Raw genomic sequence first — 24,104 nt, 5'->3', positions numbered from 1 at the left:
CTGTCACTGGTGATGCATGCGCTAGAGAAATGGTGCACTACTTTTGATTATGTATTGACATTCTAATCAATTTTATACTTCTTTAGAATTCTATTGACATTCAACATTTTTTTGCCTTATGTATGACTTTCTACATGAGTAGTGAAAATATGTCGAATTAATCACAAATAAAGGCAACACTAATAAAGTAGTAGATTGTGATTCCCCAACATTTGGACGACCAAATGAAAAGTAGCAAGACATAAAGGGGAAGACAAAGATTTATTGAGTTTGTCAACAACAAACATGAAATAAGTAAATAAATAAATAAACAGAACATACCCGGTGAAATCCCACTAAGTGGGATGTGGGGAGGGTAGAGTGTACATGAACCTTACTATTATCTCGTAGAAGAAGAGAGGTTGTTTCCGAAAGACACTCGGCTCAAGTGAAACAAATAAACAGAACCAAAAGGAGAAATTTAGATGATGTATATCATTTGGCTTAATTGGCCATTAAAACCAAAATCACAAAGAGTCTCCCATGAAACAGCAATTTTTGCAATAAATCAACAAACTGCCATAACCCCATATATCTAACAAGACTACACTAATCAAGATGATGGCATACTCAATAATTTTTCAAGGAGACATCTGCTATTCTCAACAACTTATCAACACAGCTGAAACTTGAAAGTTGTCATAACATATCTTGACCATCATCCACGAGCTATGCGTGATTCCTTCTGTGTATAACTTTCGTGTAATTATATCAACGGTAAGATTTCAGGTGAAAAATTTGGCAGCTAGGAACATAAGATTTCTTCGAAGCAGCTTGCTCAAATTTCTTGATGGCAACTTCATTTTCCTCTAAACTTGTTTGAACAAAATATCGCACCCACCATGTTGAGCTCCTCAATTTGGCCTTTGGAGAGAACAGAAAGCAAAGGTGGAAGTAGATGGCATTAGGTTTCAAAATTGAAGGGTAATTTAAGTCAGTGTTACTATAGAAAATAGACGGAGAGAAAGATATCACGAGCAGGGCTTTCACTAAAACATTTCACCATACAACTTCGGCTACTAATTTATTGGGCTAGCACCATTGCAGCATGAAGTCATGCTTCAACAAATGTATATAAACACTTCACTTTCACCAGAAAATAGAAAAACTGACTTTTCACTAGCAGTGATATGCTACTGCATGAATGGCGATGTTATAATGAGGTTTCAAATGAACTGCTGACATAAACTCATTTTTTTCAAGACACCATCAAGAATTTAGATCAACTAAACTAAAAGAGCAAGAATAGATAACCATAAAACCTCCTAACTAGGATTTAAGTCTTGGCTCCTCACCCCTAAAATTTATGAGAGATCAAATGTCCATACACTGAAACAAAAATATGTAAAATTTATACGATGCAGGACAGGTCACTTACCAGCCCCCCAAATCTGGACTTCTCTGCAGACTTAACTTTATGGTGGCGTGGATAACCTGCAATTATCAGATATTAACATCAGATTAACACCAGAAGAATTCTCTGGATTACAAGGTTTCCCATATTAACTTGTCTTTATATGCAGAACGCAGCCAATGTCTTATATTGAGTAATCATGTGGAATTAAGGATGCAGGTAGGAAAATACCCTAAAGGCATTTCTAACTCCTTAGAAAGCTTATGCATGGAGTGCCATGGTCAAATCTTAAAGGAGAAAACTCAAGGAGTAAACAGCTCTATGAAAGCAAGGTGATCAGACTCGCCAATGCATCCAAAATACAAAATGTTACTCTACTATAGAGGTCAACTGACCAAAAGTTATACAAGAATAAAAGCACACTAGCTGAATTGAAAGTATGCCACATTGCATCGATTTGGAATCAATAGTGAACCATTCATGTAGTGGAGATGGATATGTATGTGTGAGGTATCATCAAAACCAGATCCAACTATCACCATATCATTCTTTAAAAATATTATCACTGCTAAAGAGGAAAGGAGATGAATTCTCAAGTATCCTTTTTCATAGTAACAACCAATTCTTGCATAATTCAGAAATGAAGTTGTTCCTTTCCAGTAAAAGGAAAGGAAAAACCCGTGCTGTTGCTGCTAAACTCTTCTAAGTTCTACTAATACAGGTTCTCTCTTTCAGTTATACATAGACCCTGGTCATCTAATTTCCCATTTGTAAAATCTCCTCACTTCCGCATCTGTTATATTCATATATGAGAAACCAGTTTAATGCCATTTATCCAAAAAAAAAAAAATACACGGATGTCCTCTTCTTTTCTGTGTGTGTGTTAGTGTGTGAAATCCAACATTTGTCCTTAATATCCCTGCTATAAAATCTTATAGATATTCAGCTTTTCTTGATATTATTTAGGTAACTACTGAGAAGTAGTGATGTACTTTTATCCTCCACAGCAGTAAGGATGGCGATAACAAGAACTTCTCCCAGTCAACTTTAATCCTACTTCAAAGGAGGAAACTAAATAGGGCAATTTTGGACCTAGTAAAAGGGGGGATAGAAACCTATTGAAAGCATACTGTATAAGAGACATCAGCGTGGAAGGAAATTAAAATTAAGGCAACAAATAATCAAGTTTCTAAATAGCTTTGTCTATCAACAAGAAAAATGTGCTAGTATGACCAAGTACTGAAGATTAAAAATAAGTTTCACATGTTAAAAAGGCATCTATCTTGGATTGAGATAAACACTCCCTACTCATATGTGTGTAACCCAAAAGGGCAAACACCAAAATACAGATTGACAGGAAGTGAAGGGTAGGAAGCAGCTTAGCTCGGACAGTACAATTAATGCAAAATAAACTTCCATTTTGGACTGGCTGTCATATAAATATAACAACTAATACAAACTCTTCTTACCTGTGAAAATAACGAGTCCATCAGATGACACCCTCGCCAGTTCGGGAAGAGTCCTATTAAGATACTTTGGAGACAAGTAGTCCAATGCATCTGAGATGATCACAAGAGAGAATGATTTTGCACGATATGGGAGAGGAAATTTTATGTCAGCCACACGAACAATGCCCTTATGCACGAGTTTCTTGCAGAAATGACCTGCATCCTCTATATCATATGGTTCTATACCCCAAGTTTCGGTATCTTCCTCTTCTAACAATTTAGCCACTACCGAGCAAGTATCAGGACCAACATGCAGCACCTTATGCATGCTATCACCATATGCTTTCTTCAAAACAGGAATGGCCTTTTGAACTTCTACAGTACATAAAAAATCCCCTGAAGAGGTAAAACAGGTGGTAGATCCTAAGTCAACTGTAATGTAAAAACAACAGTAACTTTATCTTCAACAATGTCAAGGCAAATAAACTGACATACCGTATTACCCAAATTAAACAAAAGCAATAGAATTTAGGTATCTTCTAATATAAAGAATGGAAGTCAGTAGCTCTGTGTATAGACTATATCAAGATTCTCGATAGGTATAATGCACAGTCACTCCACCCACCTAGAGTGACAAATGAAAATTACTAATCTTGTTACCTCCTCTATGCCTTTATAAGTAAATGATTTATAAAGTATGGGGGGAAAGTTTACAGATGTTCCAGATGCTCACCAGACTAAAGAATTATTCAGCAAATCAATAAGAGAACAGAAATCTAAGACATGAAGTTTCTGGGTTGATATTAGTTTATTGAAGTTGGTATACAGACTGACTGCATGATAACAATGCACATAGGTTTCCTCGTGGAACACAAGAATTCTGTTGCATGTCATCTCCAAAGGCATTGCTGAAGTGTGGGACCATCTCAAAGCTTAAGTTGTTAGCGACTTAGTTACTTGATTTCATTATGTCTCAACACACACCCTCACTTGTTGGCCCCACTTATTTTCATGGACCAAACACACTTTTTTCTTAATGGATGGCTGCGAGATTTTAACCCAGGACCTCTTGTCTGCTCAGATATCATGTTGACCAACTTGCCAAAGGCTTAAGATGTTAGAGAGATAGGTTAGATAGTTTTATTATGTCCCAAAAGACATTTGTTTAAAGTAATTTTAGATGGTTCCTACTACACGAGCCTTCTTATAATAGATTATTATAATTATTGTTAGAGTAAAGCCCCAGGTAGAACCCAAAATTGACAGCGGTTATCATTAAGGACCAAACTGAAGTTCTTGATACATTTATGAGGTGATCATGAGTTCATAGTTAGAACCATTTGCACTAAGCAATTAAAAGAAATGTCTCATCACTTTGATTAAATCACATAATTCATGTGGCATTTGATATATAAATACGTCAAAACTCAAATCCTCTAGAATAATGCATGAGCAATTACCTTCCACTCTACTGATAGCTCCTTTAATACTGGCAAAAGTACCTACAACCGATGATAATCCCTCTATCAGTGTCAGACTGAAGTAAGGAACAAGACTCAGAAGCACAAAGTATGAAGTAAAGAACAATACTTAGGCTGAACAAAACGTTCAAGTTGAGAGAAGGAAACACAACGTGTAATTAAATCACCTGCATGACCATTACTGAGAGCAGAGATTCATTTGAGATTTTTATTTAGAAAAACATTCATCAAAACATGAGGTAGGGCCAGTTTTCCTTTGCTAAAATGTTTAAAGGGAAGACAGACCATTATTTGTTTGCAGATAAAAATTAAAAATATGTCGAAAACAATACACATGAGACATCTTTTACTTGTGCATATGTGGATGCCGATATCTTCTTTTCTCGAGAAGGGAAGACTGTTCATGCACAAGTATTATCGGTTCTTTTCAATATACAATTTACTCTAAACAAAGAATCTATAGGAGTCCTCAAAGTCAACTAAAGAGTGTAACTGTTATATAATTTAAACTAGAATTTATAGGCTACCAGACAGCTCCAGACTCCAGTATTGAGCAATCAGCTAAAATATTTTGTTTTCTTTTTTCTTCATTTTTTGGGGGGCATCTCACTATGTTTTTGAAGATACACATAATTCATAAAATACCAAGGATTCAGATACAAACCTGTATCACGGTAAAAATACCCTATGAGAAGAAATGCACCCTGGAATATCCAAAAGGAAAAAATTGAGTTACAATTACAGTTAAATGACTTGAAGCTAGTAATATTCTAAAGTTTATCCACTGTCATCCAGAATGATAACAGTTAAATAACTATTAGCATCAGAATCCGGGAATAAGTACCACAATAATAAATCCAATTGTTAAATATGGGGGAGACCGTGTCTTTGACCGAATTGAGCCTTCTAACGAAGAAGCTCCATTGTCTGCTACACGTCGAGATGGGTTGATAGGCCTCCTTGACATCATTGTAGGTTCTTGTAACCAAAAAAAACTAATTTCCTGTGTAATATTAAAGACAAATCTAATTATTAAAAAATCAATCAAGAGATTATAATGTCAAAAATCAAAACTAGATACCAAAAGCTGTCAAATTTCTTATTTCTGGCAGCTTTGACTTTTTCACAGAAGTTTCCAAATATGGCATTATCACAATATTAGGAAAAGACCAGTCTTTTAAGAAAACAATGATTAGTAACTATGGATTTATTAACCACACACATGAAAAGAAGCTAAAAAGGTGTCAAGGAACAACACATTTTCATCACTATAAGTCTATAATAAGCCAACAAAAAGTGAAAAAAGCACCCATATTGACATGAGGAAAACAGAAAGGATTGTTGTGAAGCATGTAAGGATATTTGTTAACCACACCCCATGAACAGAAACTAAAAGGGTGTCCAGAAAGAGCCAAAAAATTTAATCTTTCACTACAGTTAGGGAGTAAAAAGAGCAAGAAAACTACATTTAAACCCATTTTGATATGAGGAAAAACACAAAGGATTCTGGTTATAGTATTTGTTAACCACACCCATGAATGGAAACTAAAAGGGTGTCCAGAAAGAGCCAATAAATTCAATCTTTCACTACAATTAGGGAGCAAAAAGAGCAAGAAAACAACATTTAAACCCATTTTGATATGAGGAAAAACACAAAGGATTGTGATTATAGTATTTGTTTACCACACCCATGAATGGAAACTAAAAGGGTGCCAGAAAAAGACAAAAAATCAATCTTTAACTATAATTATGGAGCAAAAAGAGCAAGAAAACAACATTTAAACCCACTTTGATATGAGGAAACTAAAAAACACAAAGGATTGTGGTGAAGAATTTAATCATATAGTATTTGTTAACCACACCCATGAATAGAAACTAAAAGGGTGTCAAGAAAGAGACCAAAAATTCAATCTTTAACTGTAATTAGGGAGCAAGAAAACAACCTTTAAACCCATTTTGATATGAGGAAAAACACAAAGGATTGTACTGAAGCATTTAACAATATAGTATTTGTTAACCACACCCATGAATGGAAACTAATAGGAGAGACAAAAAAAATCAATCTTTTACTATAATTAGCAAACATAAAGAGCAAGAAAACAACATTGTACCCATTCTGATACAAGGGGGGAAAGGGAAGCTTTGAGGTCTTTGTTTCAAATAAATAGGCAATGGCAAAACATCATTTGTACCTGAATCAGTAGTGAACAACGTTAAAGATCCGTAATTTACAAAGGTTTGGTAATTCCGGTACACAATGGATATGTATTTGATGAATACAAAAAAAAAAAATTGAAAATTGTTTGGAGAAAGAGGTGAAAGTGTTTGCTGGAGATTTGCAGATTTGGAAAGTAAGGCGCGTATACGGAGAAGCTTGAAATTGGCGCGTGGGGATTGGAACGGTTGCTATTCAACGGTTCTGCTCACGCTTCGGAGCTCCGATTCTCATTAAAAATCACATTTCATTTCGAGAAAATTATCCATTTTGGATTAAATAATTGCATTTTAATTTTAAAAATGATTTTTTTTACACTGAATTTGTGACTTAAATATGAGTGTGTTTCTCTTTAAACGAAAACAAAAGAAGAAAAACTTCAAATGACGAATAGATAACATTATTTTTAGTATCTATTAATTCTTATTCGATTTTTGCTATCTACATTAAAATTTGATTAAATTCAAAATTGTATCAGAAAGTTTCACGTTAGAGATAAAGCGTTCCCCAACAAAGACTTCGTATTTAGAAGGAATCAAACTTGAGACCTCTGATTAAAAATGAAGAACTACGTAAAATATATTATTTTGGCGTGGAAAGCAACTCTGAATATGGTAATAAACTAAATTCGATAGTATATCAACTATTAGTCGTGGGACTATTTTTGTAGCTATTTGTTTTTTGATTTCTCTTATTATTTATTATTTTATGTAATTTATTTGCGATATTATTACAAGGGTCTATTGAAAATAACATGATAAAAATTGGGTATACTTTACCTCTTGACTCCATTGTGTAGATTATACCAAATACTTTTTTTTTCAATAATAGTTATTCATTATTGACTTGACACATCACTTAAAAAACAATAAATATTATGGGTAATATTACTATATTCTCCTTTGACTTTATTAAATTTAATGTTTTGAGAAATATGTTAGTAAATAATAAATAATATTTAATAACAAGAATAAAATAAACACAAAAATTAAATTATCTCTTGATTTTTTAAACGGCTTGGGTAACGAAATAAAAGTCAAAATTTGCTAGTTTTACATAAAACAGTTGACCCGAAAAGGTCCGACGAGCGCTAGCGGGTCAGTGGGAATTATCACAACCAATTAAAACCACAGAGAAACAAAAAGGCGAAGTTGAAAAAAGGAAGAAGAAGAAGAAAATAGACAAAATACAAAGTATAATTTCATCTAAAGTCGGCAGAGAAGAAGAAGGAACATCAATAGATTCTGGATTCTATTAAGCACACAGCATAGCATGTTTCATCGGCTCTTTTTCAAGTTTATTACAGTGATTACAATTCTGCGGTGAATTTTTTCTAAGCTAATCAATTATGGGTAACGAAGAAGGCGATAAAGACAATAGGGGAAAACCTTATCAAGAAAAAGATGAGATGAAACTTTGGGGTATTTTTGTTTTTGCATTAATCGGAGCTACTGCCACAACTTTTGCGGTACGTTCTTACCCCATCTCATGCTTTTTTGGTTTCTATACTTTTGTCTTTTGTTTGAATTTGGGTGTGCAATTCAGTGGTTTCTGTAAAGTTCGAAGCTTTATTGAGTAATTTTGAAATCTATAATCTGTAATATGTTGCAGTATCAGATATGATGTGGTAATTGGGCATTTAGGGAAAATGGGTTGTGAAGAAACCAAAGTGTATGCTTGATCAAACTGGGAAAGAAAGAAACTTGGGGTAATTTAGGTTTCTAATTTTTTCTATGCTCAGTTGTGAATAAAATTTGCCCTGATTAATTGCCATAAGTAGTAGTTATTCTGCCACATGAGTTAATTATATTTGAAAATACAATGATGCTAATTTGCTTACAGGTTAATATGTTGTAACTTTGGGGATGACCATCATTTGTTAATGTTTTTATTGAAACCCCGTACTGCATTGAAAAAAAAACTGCTTGTTTCCTTAAGTAGAGACGGGTAAAGGTGCAGGCCCATTATTTACTGAGTTTCTAACCGTGCGTTAGTGACCTTTGGAGGCTTCTCAATTATAAAAGAAGGATGGGGAATGAGATTCTTTTGGTGGAGAAGAAAATATCTCTCTATGGTTAGGGGGGGGATTGGAGGATTAGTGATGAAGAGATCGAAATGATTTAATATGGCACTAATGGAGAAATGTCTTTTTTACATAGAAAGATTATCGGGAAAAGTTGTTGTTGCCAGATACAAATTGTCAGGTAGTGGAAGATGAAGATGACCTTATGAGTTCTCTTTTTATTGATAAGTTTGTGGAAAGTTCGTCTCCCAGCAATGGAATGATATAACCTTTGTTATCTTTTGGTCATTAGAACAAAGGAGATTATGAAGGGAAAAGATGATTTTACAAATTTCATTGTCAGGACAATAAATCTTAATGTGAAACTGTCGGGAGCGACAACCATCTACGTTTTTGGTTGGATAGCTTAGTGTGGAGACGTTGAAGTACGCATATCCTTGGGTGTTAGCCATTCTACGATAGATTGGGTAATATATTCGAGTTTGTCACAACTCACAAGAAACATGTAGCAATACCTTAGAAATTAGTTTCAAAAGAGCCGTTTTGTATTGGGAATGAGAAGTGGAGTTCATGCAAAGGAGTATGGGAGATAAGGAAGATAGATTGGAGTGGAGGGCTTTGGTATTTGCATGTATTGATGGAAGGCATCCATAAAGGGAGGGGGGGGGGGACCAAAGGTGGAAAAATATATGGATATTTTTTATGACAAGGGATCCCGCAACCGCTATTTTTTGGGTGCACACGGGGTAAACCTCGCTCCACTGTAATAGCCCGCAAACCTCACAAGGGAGATAAACCGCACTAGGAAAACCCCATACCACACGCTCAACCAAGAAAGCATGCAAGGGTTTCAAACCTAAGACCCCTCATTTGGGAGATTTCCTGCTCAACCAACTCGGCCACCTTTACAAGTGGAGGTGGAAGAAGATACAAATATAAAATCATATGTCCTTGGTGTATTGCAACTCTTTGTTATCAAGGATGGCATACTATTCAGTGACGTTTGTAAATTCTCCTTCTCTTAGAAACTTGTAACAGTGGATTCTACAAATCGAAGTTGAGTAGGTCTGATATTTTTCTTCCCGGGTGTGGTTCGTTGCTGCTTCTGAACGCTTTAAACTTTCATGCTCTTCTGTGTTCTGTTAGAACAATGAAAAAGTTTTAAAGGAATTTTGTAGCTTTACTTGCTTCTTCCTTTTTTCCTCCTCTGGGTTGCTTCTGATTATTAATTCACAGCCTGAGAAATTTGGCAGGTTACACAATTGCGAAGTACAGTGGATTTTGTCTACTCTCAGGTAATGAACTTCTTTGTTCAATCTCATTTGGGTAAATGTAGAATTTCAGTGTACTCCTGAGTTACCCTCCCTGCATGTGGTCTAAGTTACGACCTATTTGCTTGTTGCTTGTGCATAGTCATAGTGAGCTACCTTTGCTTCTTCTTTTGACTACCTCTTATCTGGTTTTCTCGTCTTTTTCTTGTAATTTCTTATGTAGCACCAAATAAGACAGCGAAAATAAGGGAAGATATGAGAAAAGGCAAAAATGAGAGTGAGAGCAAGGGAGAGAGAGAGAGAGGAAGGAGAGGGGGTCGATAGGAGAAGGGAGCAGGAAGAAGAGGATAAAGAGAAGAATTTTCATATCCAATCAATTAATAGGATATTATTATAGTCTCTCAACCAAAATGCACTAGGGTCCTATTTATAAATAGGGAACTCTAAGCAAGTGGAAACTAGAGACAATAAAACCTATTTCTCTAACTAAAACTGAAAGATAAGACTATCTCTAACTAACAGAGAAGGCCTTTTAATGAAAAAATAGTATTATATCCAACTCAAGGAATTCTTTCTTGCCTTTTAAAAAATTAAGAAGATTGGCATGGCCCATGCACAAAAAATGACACCCACAAATCGAGATGTTGTTTAATCTTAAATTAAATGAAAGAGATAAATATCAAAGGCAGGAAGATGTGATATTGATGCATCGACCACTCTTCTACGTACTTGCTCTTGCCGATGTTCTAGATCTTCAAAATATGTGAGTCATTTTTAGCTCACGTCTAAACATAATTCACCACTCAGAAGATGATTGAAAAATGACTAAAAAATAGTGCTCCGAGGTCTTTGGTTCAGTGATGAGAGCTAAGCAATGTGTGGATTAGCCACACGTAATTAGTTTGAAAGCCGTGGCGATCTGAAGTTTGGTATTTAATCAGAGAAGGCTACGTAGATGGGCTCATGATACAACGAGTTTCAAACTGTGGGCCATCTAGCCCTCGGATATTTCGTGGTCATAAGAATAAACATTAAATTGATAAATCGCTTTATCCTAATAAGAATGAGGGGTTCAGGGAAGATCATCGGATGCGAATTTTGATATTGATTTTTAAATTTTGGGAAATAAACTTTTGCATATTTATCTACTACAGAAAAAGTTTGATAACTCAGCTTTAGAGTTTAAAAATATCAGAAAATAATTGTAAAAGTAACTCTTAATCTAATCGTGCTATTCTCTTCTCATACAGGGAGTATATGCTTACTCTGTGAAATGAGATGTTGCGACAAAATTAATTTTGTGCAAAAAAATTGCTTTTGCTTTTGCTGTTTCTTGCAATGGTCTTGGGTGCGAGTTCAATACTAATTAACTGTTGCATGCATAAGATGAAGTACATCAAATGAAGTTGCTTATGTTTACTGACATTTGTGCTTAAAGAAGGGTTCTGCTCTAGTTGTTTTGATAAATACTTTGCATGGGGGAGGAAAGAAATGTTTTTCTTGAGCTAATAACTACTTATTTGAATTGAAAAAGTTGAGGCAGTCAGCACAGAGAAGTCGAGCTGGGGGTTCTTTTAGGACAAGTTTTCAGGAGGAAGCGTGGAAAAGATATAATCGCAGGATGCGGGAGGAGTATGAAGAAGAAATGGAGAGAGTGGTGAGCTACATTTTCATCTTCAACAATTTTACTCTCATTTCCTTAGATCTAATTGAAAGAGAATTTCGTCAAAGTTTATTTCAACTGAAGCAAGTGAAGACATTGTGATATTTGCTTTATGAAATCCAGGCCCCTATGTGTATTCGTTTAGAATGTGTGTCATCTCTGAATATAATTTGGCCGCGTCGAGAAATTAACTACCATTTTTTTGAGAAGGAGAATTTAACTACCATTTGTTCTTTTGGACATAAGCGTAACTTGCTTTCTTGGACAAGCTGTGTGAATTTTTTTATGGAAAATCTTATAGCTAGAAGGTTGGAGGATGGACATAAGATTTAACCCTTATTTCTTCATCTGCAATAATACACTGAAGCTGTACAGAACCATTGGATATTTAAACATCCTTATTGTATTTCTTTCAAGTGAAATGTCACTCCTACCCTATGTTTTCTTTGCGTGATTGAACTGTTGATTGCTTTATTTTCTATCCCATAATTTGTGATCCTCACAAAGCCAACTACAGATAGTAGATCTAATGACATACATATCTGAGCTAAAGAAAAACGTAATGAGATAACAGATAAACTTCCATTTGTGAGTTTATTCTGAAATTTATCTGTGTATTCTACATTAACCATTGGATTATTGTTGACCCAATATCCTATGCTTTTCATAGGAGCGCATTCGCCGTATGCAAAGTGTTTTCAACAGGGAGAGAAACAAACATAAGAGGAGCTATGAGAGCTGGCAAGAAAATGGGCAAAGTGCATATCATCAGCACTTCCAAAGAAATGACTGGTACTGGAAGGCTGATACATCGTTCAGAGACCGGGGAACTAATTTCAGGGAAGCTCCTAGGGCCAATGCAAGCAACCCGTTGTCGCATGATTACTCAGTTTTGGGTCTTGATAGGTATTAATATTTTTTCAGATGTTTAATTGATCTATATTTATACTGGTTACGCATGTTATCACCAATCAGATATGATGTTTCAGACTTCCAATTGCCTTAGCTTTATCATCTTTAAGGATATCAGTGTAGTAGTGAAGTTGCTTCTTTCAATGATTTAGGTTCTTTTATCTCTTAGTAGTGCCAAGTGTTTTTCTTTTGGCAGTCCAGACTGGTTTCTTCATGGCATTAGCTAGGTGAGGGATAAGTGTTAAATGTCAAATGAATCATTAAGAATGATTATGTTATAATTATTTGGAATTTGATGAATTAGGAAGCTAGTTTTGTTTCATGTAGCTCAAGGTCCTACACCAAAATTTTTTGCCGTTCTCTTTACTATATTCCTGCTTATTGTTAGAATAGTAAAACTATGAGAAGCTGCCTCTTTCTTGTTTATTGTTAGAATAGACTACTATCAAAAGCTAAATCATAGTTTGTTTTGTTTTCCTTTTAATTTTTTGTGTATTGATAGATTTTCTAGAAGCTTTATGCACATTTTTGTCAAAACACCAACTTGGTTAATTGTTTCGAGGGACTGTTTCAGTGGCATGCACTCCTTTCTATTTCTTTCTTTGACGTTATCCCCAATTTCATCAGAAGTCTCATTTCAATGAATAATTCGGTGAAAATCTTATCACTTAGAATTAGTCTATGTTTACTGCGACTGATGATGTCAGTTCATATGGATGGACCTGTCAAGTCAGCACTTTGCATATATCTGGTCATGCATCTACATAAGCTAACACTGGCTTAGGCTCAGTAATTAGCAAATCATTCATCTCTTATGAGTAGGGAAAGACATACCAATTTTGGTCGCTTGGTCAGATCCTCCTAGAAGACCTTACTGAGTAGTTGTATTCATGAAGAAGATGCGTCTAGTGCTGTCGGTGTCTGACCTATAATATAACACTTAACAGTACTGGTGTAAACACTATCCACAAGAGAGCAAAAACAAACCCTAATTCTTTATTCTTCAGCTGACAGTTAAAATATAACAGGCCCTCTTTGCATGTCCTCTAATTTAACACGGGCTCAAAAAGTGAATTCCTTCTGCAAAGGCTTATAAAATTTGCACGTATGTGTATCCCTTCACATATAGCTATATGGTTATAGAGGAGTCTTGCGTTTTACCTGATGAATCGGCACATCTTATTGATGCCTTATCCTGGGGTCTTCTAATGCTATCCAACGGCTTTGCAAAACCTGCTAGAGTGTAGAGTGGTGCAAGGCAAGATTGGGAAATGAAGGTTGGAAGACTACCCATCAACTGGGAGAACTCCTCCATGCAGCTAGAAGATGTGGTAAATATACAGATATGAGTAGGCAAATTGCAACCGCATTTACCAATGAAATTTATGTGGAAGTTGGAGGGAGAATCCAAGTCGAAGTTGTAAGGAATTTTGGGGACCCACTTTTAACTCTTTTCGGTGCATATACTATTGATTCTTTGGAAACATTTCATTGGTATGTTGTTGTATATGATGCAGTTCCACGACTAGATACTAAACATATAAGACAAATGCATGTAAACGTATGTGCTACCTCTGTTTCATTTTATATTGCAATGTTTAACTGGGTTTGGAGTTTAAGATGTTAGTTTGACTTATATAGCATATTAGTGATGATAAAAGAGAATAATAAAGTAGTGGATGAATAGAGGGCAAATATCACATCAAAGTTGAAGTGTGTATATTTAATGTTTAAATTCTTGATAGTAGTGAAAGTTACAGTAAAATAGAATGGTGTCAAACGTTTTGTTACGTCCATTGCAAAGATGATAGTCCAAAAATCAAAGTTGTTTAGGACACATTATTGTTCATTTATTATGGTTTGAGGCATATGTATGTGCCTGAGGCATGCATTTTTGTGAATTCTTTTGCTAGGGAATTCTGCATCAATGCAGAAGAAGGATTTACAAAGAAGAAAATTACTAATTTGCATTCTTTTGTTGGCAATTCGAGGACCAGATCATACACCTCAACCCTATAAGAATATGCCTCATAGGAGTACCTGCTGCAGCTTACCAATGCCGTGGGCTCTTCTGTTTGAAGTCACCATGGACTCCTAACAAGGACATTAGATTGAAACTTTAGGTTTTGTTTTCGACTTATTCACTCACTTTAATCTAATAAGGAGATAATGGTACCCTATGATGTGAATGGTGCTTACTTACATGAAGGTGAAGATTTGTTTTACTGACTCTGGATAGTAAGATGCCAATTTTGTGATTAATCTCATATTGAATTTTACTTTCACCTGGGTAAATCATGACATTCAAAATTATGTTTTAAAACACGGTTTAACCTATGATGAGGTGGTCTAGGATAGAAGGCTTTGCTGCTCTAAAAGGGTATTACTTCTTCTGTTAGTTACAGATACTTATCGTTCTTCTCTAGTTGTAGTTTTCTCGTACATGTATTAGTTTTCATGTGGCCAAGAAGTCTATATCTGGAATGTCAGATGTTTAATGTGGATGTGTTTTTAACCCTCAGGGGTTGGCCTGCTGGCAATTGACTTGAGCCTTGGGGTTTGCNTTTTCATGTGGCCAAGAAGTCTATATCTGGAATGTCAGATGTTTAATGTGGATGTGTTTAGTACTTTGGCGATGATACTGACATTGACATGAAACTTGACATGTTTGATCCTTCCATTATGACAGGTCTAGGACGAAGCCTTACACGGATGACGAGATAAAGGTACTTATCCTTCTCTGGCATGTCCAAAAATTCTTCCAGTATTAAATGAAAATAGTGTTGTTGTGCAGTTTACGTCCCATTGTTTTTATCTTTTTACATTTATTACCTTCCATTGTTCTAGGATTCCCTGATCCCACCTCTTCCTTGTGGAGGAGAATGGTTTAGAGAACTAAATACCCCTGCCACCCTGCATGACTTGAAGCCTTAAAACATTTATTTCCTTTATTCTGAATTTTCTGAATATAGAAATATTTTTCTTTTTGGGCGCTACCACCCTACGTGAATGGCAGAGTTAATTTATCTCCTTTGTGCTGCTCCTTATTTTCTGAATTTTCTGAATAAAACGTATGTGGGTTTATATTTGGCACTAGGCAGGAAAAAGAGTGATCAAAATCATTTGTAACCTCTTAAAGAAAACTACTGTCTTGATAAAGGTAAAAATAAAATGAAATGATTCTTCTCCCGGTAAATTTTTTGCATCACCAACATTTTCATAGCTAGAAGCTCTGTTAATTACTCAACAACTTTACTTTTCTTTGTTCGTTGTGTACTTTAATAGAGACTGCAAGCCAAGCTGCTTCACTTCTGTTGCCTGCCACCTTTCTCTTATACACAAAAAAAGAAAAAAAAAACCCGTGAAATATCAACATATTTCCATTGGACTAAGATCCAGGCGCATTGCTTTATTTTGCAACATTATATACTAGCCATTTGTAGAACAGAACACTTTTGAGTAGCTTCAGGTCTGAGTTTACTGCCATGCTACAACAAAGACACTTCAGCAGTTCCCAACAAATTTCAGTTAAAAAATAGCGTTTAAATATTTTTGTAGTGTTTGGATATAATAAAAAAGTGCTTTTAATCTCTTGTTTTAAGGCAAAAGGATAAAAATAAGTCAAAAGCCATAAGTTAGAATTTTTAACTTATGGCTTTTGGCTTATAAGGTAAAAGCTATAAGCCCATTCAAGCAGGCTCTAATACTATTTTTGACTGTCTTGTCAAATTTAAGAAGTTGATACCTAATATTATTGGGTGGTTCTGGCATTGCCCCGATTACTAGGAGATTCTATGAAGCTGCTTATTTATTAATCATACTTGTACACACTAATCTCTGCTAAAATTATCTTAATATGATAAATCCTCCTATTTGAGCTATTTGCAAGGGTATCCGATAGTTGACATCGCAATGGTTCTTCAATTTCGACCAGTGTTTTAAAAGACTCTACTGGGACTCACCTCGGGGCTCGCCCTAGGGCAGGACTTTAGCAAAACGCCCCGAGACCCTAAGCGCCCAACTGTACGCCCTAAGCACGCCCAACGCCCAACACTTGGGGCTCACCTAATAGATCTTAGACAAATTATGTGTTAAAATCTTTAGTTTACATTGTTGATCCTCGTAATTCTTGAATAAATGAATGATACTTCATAATTTTTTAATCCATAGAGATAAGAAGATTGAGAGTAACTCAAATAACAAGTTGTAGTATCACATCTTTACTATTTGATAACACTGTGAAGGTGATTATACATTACGTAACATTTCTTTTAAAAATAGGTAACAAAATTTTACTTCTTCACTTATCATTAGTCTTCATGGTTTTGTCATAAATCTCAAAGTTATCATATTTTATTTAGCTATTTGAAAGTAATTTTATTTTTATTCATGGTGGAGTGATGTTTTTATTATAATACTAGTAAGTTTTATTGATTATTTTCTTTTAGGGGTGCATTGTATAGTATGATAAAAAAATAAATAGAAATAATGATTCTTTTATTATTAAAAAGTTAAGATATTAGAGTATTTATACTTGTATAATCACATTGGAAGTTTTATTTTCTATGAGTTTCATTAATCATGTTTGTAATTATTTCAAACTTAGATGTATTTTTATAATTATGTGTTATTATATTATTATTATACTATATTATAACTTAAAAATTTAAAGATCCATAGGCCTTACACCCCACGTCTCGAGGCTTACGCCTAGCCCTATACTAAGTAAAACTCCCCGCCTCACGCCCCTGCCTTTNATTAAAAAGTTAAGATATTAGAGTATTTATACTTGTATAATCACATTGGAAGTTTTATTTTCTATGAGTTTCATTAATCATGTTTGTAATTATTTCAAACTTAGATGTATTTTTATAATTATGTGTTATTATATTATTATTATACTATTTTATAACTTAAAAATTTAAAGATCCATAGGCCTTACGCCCCACGTCTCGAGGCTTACGCCTCGCCCTATACTAAGTAAAACTCCCCGCCTCACGCCCCTGCCTTTTAAAACACTGGACTTTCGACTATCTGTAATCTGTCCTGCTTCTCTCTGTCTTTCATGCGCACATGTGAAAACATTAGCTTGTATTGAAAATATCAATTGAAAAATGCCTTTTTTTGAACTTGCAGTCGGCATTTAGGGAAAAGGCTAAGCAGTTTCACCCTGATCAGAATCAGCAAAACAAAGGTGGATTGTGTTGGCTGGTCTATTTGATATTTTATCCTTGTATTACCTATTTCAAATTTGAGAAAAACAAAAGGAAAGAAATGCTACTACTTGCATCAGGTGATAAATATCTGATATTGTGACCTGGTTGCAGAGACTGCTGAAGCAAAGTTTAAGGAAGTCATGAAGTCATATGAGGCTATAAAGTCGGAAAGGAAGAATGGCACAAGCAGATAAAGAGCCATGATTAATGCCTGAAATTTTCTGTAACATTTTAAAAGGTCATGTCCACTTGATGTTGTATGTTAGTCTAGCTAATCCAAGTTCATGATGGATTCCTGGGAGACTATCAAGCCATTTGCTTCCAGCCTTGTGCTAATCGACTGGTACACGTAGTCTCTTGACATTCTTGGCTGCTTATCGAGGTTTTCAGGATACGCTTTGCAATAGGTTCTTGTTTCTTTTTTTCTTCAGTTGACGAGTTTTAAGAGTACTTCTACAGCCAGGAATGTTGCTTTTGTAATTCCTCTGCGGACTTCCAACTCTTCCTGGAAGAGTGCAACTTGTGACGTGGGATAGCTGAACATACGGATTTACATTGTATATCACACAGGCTTTAGTACACTGTAAGTTAGCTCAAGATGTCGTCAAATAAAGAGAGAAAAGGCTGTAATCAGCCTATGAATTTTGCCTTGTATTAAATTTGAGTCAAGTGGTTGATTATGTTCTATCCTTACTTGGTAGAAAAGATATGTAAGAAACATCTTGAAATTGTTCATTGTAGCATTCACAAAAGGTCGAACTTTAGAGAAAATAACAAATTATATGCTATTAGTTTGTCAAGGTATATGCCATAGAACTTTTACAATAATTTCAATCTCAACCTTCGAGCTTTTAAAGGATCAGTTGTTATGCTTCCTCAATTTCTACTCCATTGTCAAACTCAAAAGATGATTACTTCTTTGGTATCAGTAAGAGGCTTACAGTTATTGGCAAAACTAAGTGAACCCCCAAGCCAATGTGGGAGAACACAATAAGAAAAGGCGAAAAAAGAAAACAAAGAGGAGGGAAAAAATAAATGTACAGAGAAGAGACAAATGTATGATTGTACAACTTATATTTACTTTCCAGTTAATAGTGTAATCAATCATGGGAACAAACTAAAAAGGAAAAAGATTATAAGGGATCACTAACAACCAAATATTATGCAACAGTTGGACTAAACTCTTGAAACTCACAACGAGAATACTGATGGAGGTGATACAATGGCATAGCCTTATTCTGTTTATAGCAGTTACAACCTCACTTCAGGAGGGCTTCCTGTAATATGCGGGAACAGTTGCGGGGAAGAACATCTGCCTGACCCCTTCTGCCTTGATGATAGGGAAAATGATTGCAGATGCACTCTGCATTTGAATCAACATGAAATTGTCAAAATACAAGGTCACATGGGAACACGTGTGTAAGATTGCAAATATTGAGCAAAAGCAAGATTGACACCTACCGATATTAGCCGGGCTCCAATCCATATACGTTTGGGTGATGGGAAAGGAAGCAACAAGCGGCCAACACCAAAGATAGCCACAGCAAAGAAATGACAAACGAGACTTAATGGACGAGGGTTTAAGCCAGAAAGCAAAGATACTGGTCCATCTGAGAATACTCCACCGAGGCTCAAATAATCAAAGCATGCTTCACGCATCTCCTTCCTAGCTTGATCAGGTGAAGCACAAAACACCTTATACAAGGCACCAGCCAACGTATTGATGGTGGAGGCCACAGGCTGCAGGTAAAATATGCGAGCAGAACAAGTCAATATCTATAAAAGTAATAATTTTTTTATTTTTTTTGATAAACAATCTATAAAGGTAATAATATTCTAGTTAAGTCTCAAAGTGCTGCAGGAGAATTGAGTCATCAGTCATCCTCTTTTGCTCTCTTTTTTTTTTTTTATGTAAACGACAAGTTATAGGAGAATTGAGTGAGTCAAGTCCTAAAACATTGTAATGAACCGAGCCTTTTTACATTATATCGTTTTTGGTAGATTGATAGCTGGTGAAATCATCAAAGGAATGTCTGTTTTGTGGTTCCAGATCCTTCATTACTCACTAGTCAACATAGAGTTTTTACTTCACTAAGGGTTCTTAAAGTAGAAAACGTGGTACTTACAGCAATCAAATATGTTACTTATGCAAGGAAGGATTTCAAGTGATTTTTACCTTACGCAAGGTGTAAAATGACTCCAGATATCTGCAAAGAGTAGATGCATCATTCAAATCACGAAGAGGTTTGAGAAGATCACGCAATACAACAATATCAGATAATGCTACAGTCATTCCTCCACCAGTCAAGGGGTGGCGCATATTGAATGCATCTCCCATGAGAAGAGCACCAGGAGTAGGATGAGGAGAAGCTGGCATGCTTCGGTTTGGCATTGTCCTGATGTTTCCTTTATCAATTGCGGCAATGAATGCATCTTTTATCTCAGGAGGGACCTGGAACAACCACACGAACATCTCATTGAACATCATGCAACTTAAGTATGTATACTACTATAATGACATGGTATGTCATTCAGGATATAACGTTTTCAACAATTCTTTACCTGGGGAGCAACTACACTTTTCAAATATTTGGCCATTTCGCCATTCGAAATAGAAGGCACTTTTTGACCAGGTACATCAACCAGACAGCGGACCTCAGTACTGCTTATGGGATAGAACAAGATAGGTGATGGATCAGCCAAAATGACATGTCCATGATTTTCATGTGGAAGCTGGCAGTTCTCCAGGACCAGACCAACAAAACAAGAAGGGACTTCTACCTGTACAACATTACATGTCATTCTGAGTGTTGAGAGAAACATAAGGAGGGGACAACAATGGTGATGTTCATATAAAAATATTTGTTCATTCAGACAACTTCGGTACACTAATTCTTATCGTCTCATACAGTAGTAAGTAAAAGCAAAAGATGATATACAATTAGTAAAAGCAAACGATTTCACAGATGAGCTTTTAAAACAAAAGATCCCTCTTAACAAACAATTAATCACCCAGTTCCATTCTTTTTATCTGAACAAAAATCAAGAGAAATATTGATAAGCGCCCTTACCTTTGGGTCGCAAAGGGTACGTCGTAGATTCGAGAAACAACCATCACATACTACAGTTAAAGGTGCATACGCTTTCAACTCTTCACCAGATTTAGTCTTGTACTGAACACCTCTAATGATCCCGTTTTCTTCAAGCAGAGACGTAACAGTGCCTTGCTCTAGTTTGACACTGTTAAAAAATCAAAGCCGATGTGCAGTTAGTCAATCAAAGCAAAGATAATTCAACAGGAAACTATTTCAAATTTTCAATCAATCAACTAAGACTCCATCCAAACTAGTAAGGATCGACAATATGAATCCTAACTATAAGTTCAAACAGGAAATTATTTGAAGATCAAATACTTCATAACATATAAGAGAGAGAGAGAAATAGATCTGCCAAGGGAAAAAAGAAAAAATGGTAAGAAGGAATACTTGGGAAGAGCTGCAGCTTTCTCTCGCATTCTTTGAATGAAACGCCCATTGTGGAAGCTCCTTCCAGAAACATCGGAGTGAAACTTCTCCAGGGGATAAGAAAGACGTGTACTCTTTCCATCCTTGAAAAGGGCATACCCAAACACTCGTTGAGCATCAATTTTCTCCACACAATCTGCAGTAGACCAAAATACAAATATGAGAAATGCCGAAAAAGAGACAGACGAGAAGCTAAAAGTGCAAGACTAACTTCCTCTTTTTTCTCTTCAAGAGAGTAAATTAACCAGAATTGACACAAATCACATCATTTAGGAACTTTACCTTCCAATCCCAACTCCTGCAATTTGAGGTAACCACCCGGTTGTAGGAGTTCTCCAACAATTCGATCAGGCTCTGTCAAATCTCTTTCAATTACTTTTACACGACGCCCTTCCTGTAGTCCCAAATGTATAATCATAAATCTCACAAAAAAATAATTTTTTTTATAGAGAATTGTCAACAAAGAACTCCAATAAAAAAATTTGCAGTCACACCAAACGCTTTCATCATCAATGCATCTTTCATTTCTCTGGTTTCATCAAATTAACAATCAAGTTCAAGTTTTTTATGAATAATCACATCAACTATGTCTTCAGATACGTAAATCAATCAGTCTAATTACTTCTCACTACACAATTACGGTTTGCTCACATATGTACATAAAAATAGTTAAAGGACCAAAGTAGAACAATAACTTTAAAAAAAAGGATTACAAAGAAAGAAACAATACCTTGCCAAGAGTGTGAGCAAGAGCAGCACCGGCAACTCCGGCACCGACGATGATGATATCAACGTCGTCGTTTCCATCCTTTGATCGGGACTTTCCACTGTACACCGTAGTTGTAGTGGTGCTAGTTGCTGAGTCACCAATTTTACTTTTGCTGCAGCAACCATTTTTCTGAATGAAAAAACAGAAAACTGCAACGAACCCCAACACCACTGCAAGAAGAGATCCGGAGAGACCCAAATCCACCATTGTCGCCGGCGACAATGAAGAAAAAGGACGGGAAACGGGGACGGAGCAAGAGAAACGACGTCGTTGCTTCTCTAACAATGCCCGTGAATCTCTCTATATATCTAAAAATGAAAATAGAAAGAGTATTATTATTAGGCTGTATTTGATGAATGCTTTGCTGGCGAGACAGAGAGATTTCTGGACACGACGCACACTTTTATAGACTCAAATATAAGGCAAATAGATTCTATTGCTCCGCCCTTAATCAAAGGTCATCAATTTAAATAATAAATACGGAAAAAAATTTATTAAGAGCATCATATTTTAAACATAGTGTACCATTTAAATTTAGTCCGAATTCTAATATGAACTTTGAATATGGGATGAAAAGCAAAATAAATACTTGATCCCAAAAAAAAAAGTACTGCTTTTGTTAGATTTCCTATTTTGGAAAAGGAAAAGAGCTAATTGTTTTGATAAGCCAACACATTAGATTTTACTCCGAGTGTTAAATATATATAGATAGTGTAATTTAGAATTTAATTAAATTAAAAATTTGTAAAATCAAAATTCTAATTTTGTATCTCGGTATTCTTATTGCGGACCCGCCTAAACGGCTAAATCCATTGAAGGGTGGTGTTTGCCTTGTTGGGTTATGCTTGAATAGTTAAATAATTAAACATGATCTTTTTAAATGGGCTAATCATATCAATTTTGGAAGTGCGTTTAGTGAGGAGAGAGGGAAGATAGATTCTAAATAGATATTATGTCCCTAATTACTTGTCCATTTTTGAATTGGCACATCTATTAGAAAATAATTATTGACATAGTGAATTTACCATTTTATTCCTATCAATTACTCCCTCCGTCCCTTTTTAGTTGTCCACTTTAGAAATGGCACACAGATTAAGGCAACAATGATTAGCACAGTGAAGTTACAATTTTACCCTTATGACAACTTTTCATTTCAAAATTACAACCACTTCTTTGAATTCAAATAAAATAAATTGGAGGGAAACAACATACACTTTTACAAGGGTATAATAGGAAAAAATTTGTTGTCTTTTCTTGATTTGTCAAAATGGACAAGTAAATAGGGACATCCAAAAAAGGAAATATGGACAAGTAAAAAGGGACGGAGGGAGTATGAAGTTGATGTATTAAAAATTTAAGATTTTCAAAAAGTTATACCTTTTTTAAAGTAATTAATTGAGGTTATAATAGGTAAAAAAAAAATTGTCCTTTCTTGATTTGTCAAAATAGACAAGTAATTAGGGACAACTATAAAAGAAAAAATGGATAAGTAATTAGGGATATAGGGAGTAGTATTTTTTTTATGATTACGATGTTCGGGTCAATTTTGCATAATGCTAAATTGCCAGAAAATTTGGCCAGAATTTGGCCAGAAAATTTTAAAAACTATAATATTTTTTTTATTTTAAAACAAACTGATCTTTTTTCTATTTTTTTAGTTAAAATGTATTTAAGTTAGAAGGATAAAAATGTTTAAAAAGTTAAAATAACATAGAAAAACTATCATTCTGGCCAAATTTTCTGGTAAAAAAGATATTTCCTTTTAATTAATTTCACCTTTTATCAGCAACATGTACTAGGTAACTACGTCCACCAAAGCTAGGATAGATGCAAAATTTAGGAAAAGTTTTTAAAATTTTAAAAGAACTCAACAACTATATTATGAATCCAAAATAAAATATATATTTTTTATTTTGGAATCCGGAATTTTTTTTTCAAAAATTAAATAAATTTTATGACCAAATATATTTTGCCAAAAAATAATAATCAAGAAAGTGCCTGTAATATCTATCGTCAAATAGGTCTTTAATTTGAGGTATATTTACTGAACTAACCTTAATAATAATGTTTTGGAACGTCAAATTTGACCTAGTATTTTATGCGGTTATTTAATATCAAGGATAGTATAAGAAAAATATAATAAAACTTTCTTAATTTGTTAAAATGGACAAATGAAATGAAACATCTAT

At 34.9% G+C, this 24,104-nt stretch overlaps 3 protein-coding genes across 3 annotated transcripts; 1 reads left to right on the top strand and 2 right to left on the bottom strand.

The window, feature by feature from the left end:
• Nucleotides 1-438: 438 nt before the first annotated feature.
• Nucleotides 439-6,684, bottom strand: LOC125856651 (probable pectin methylesterase CGR3). The gene is made up of 7 exons (XM_049536241.1): nucleotides 6,515-6,684; nucleotides 5,167-5,325; nucleotides 4,987-5,026; nucleotides 4,302-4,343; nucleotides 2,863-3,237; nucleotides 1,418-1,473; nucleotides 439-903 (listed from the first exon to the last, which is right to left on the bottom strand). Exons 2-7 carry the CDS (start codon nucleotides 5,290-5,292, stop codon nucleotides 751-753), a joined length of 792 nt encoding a protein of 263 aa, XP_049392198.1. The 5' UTR covers nucleotides 5,293-5,325; nucleotides 6,515-6,684; the 3' UTR covers nucleotides 439-750.
• A 973-nt stretch (nucleotides 6,685-7,657) lies between these two features.
• Nucleotides 7,658-18,590, top strand: LOC125854350 (uncharacterized). Its single transcript, XM_049533866.1, has 7 exons — nucleotides 7,658-8,005; nucleotides 9,814-9,855; nucleotides 11,366-11,488; nucleotides 12,165-12,400; nucleotides 15,096-15,132; nucleotides 17,543-17,600; nucleotides 17,734-18,590. Exons 1-7 carry the CDS (start codon nucleotides 7,886-7,888, stop codon nucleotides 17,814-17,816), a joined length of 699 nt encoding a protein of 232 aa, XP_049389823.1. The 5' UTR covers nucleotides 7,658-7,885; the 3' UTR covers nucleotides 17,817-18,590.
• An 85-nt stretch (nucleotides 18,591-18,675) lies between these two features.
• On the bottom strand, nucleotides 18,676-22,320 carry LOC125854349 (squalene monooxygenase SE1-like). The gene is made up of 8 exons (XM_049533865.1): nucleotides 21,877-22,320; nucleotides 21,429-21,540; nucleotides 21,108-21,282; nucleotides 20,694-20,862; nucleotides 20,185-20,403; nucleotides 19,799-20,074; nucleotides 19,084-19,362; nucleotides 18,676-18,985 (listed from the first exon to the last, which is right to left on the bottom strand). The coding sequence occupies exons 1-8, from the start codon at nucleotides 22,120-22,122 to the stop codon at nucleotides 18,887-18,889; spliced, it is 1,575 nt and encodes a 524-aa protein (XP_049389822.1). The 5' UTR covers nucleotides 22,123-22,320; the 3' UTR covers nucleotides 18,676-18,886.
• Between the last annotated feature and the right edge of the window lie 1,784 nt (nucleotides 22,321-24,104).

The sequence above is a fragment of the Solanum stenotomum genome, chromosome 2, assembly GCF_019186545.1.
Source record: "Solanum stenotomum isolate F172 chromosome 2, ASM1918654v1, whole genome shotgun sequence".
Lineage (NCBI taxonomy): Eukaryota > Viridiplantae > Streptophyta > Magnoliopsida > Solanales > Solanaceae > Solanum > Solanum stenotomum.
The sequence above is the reverse complement of the archived record's forward strand: the minus strand, read 5'-3'. Positions and strand labels throughout refer to the sequence as shown.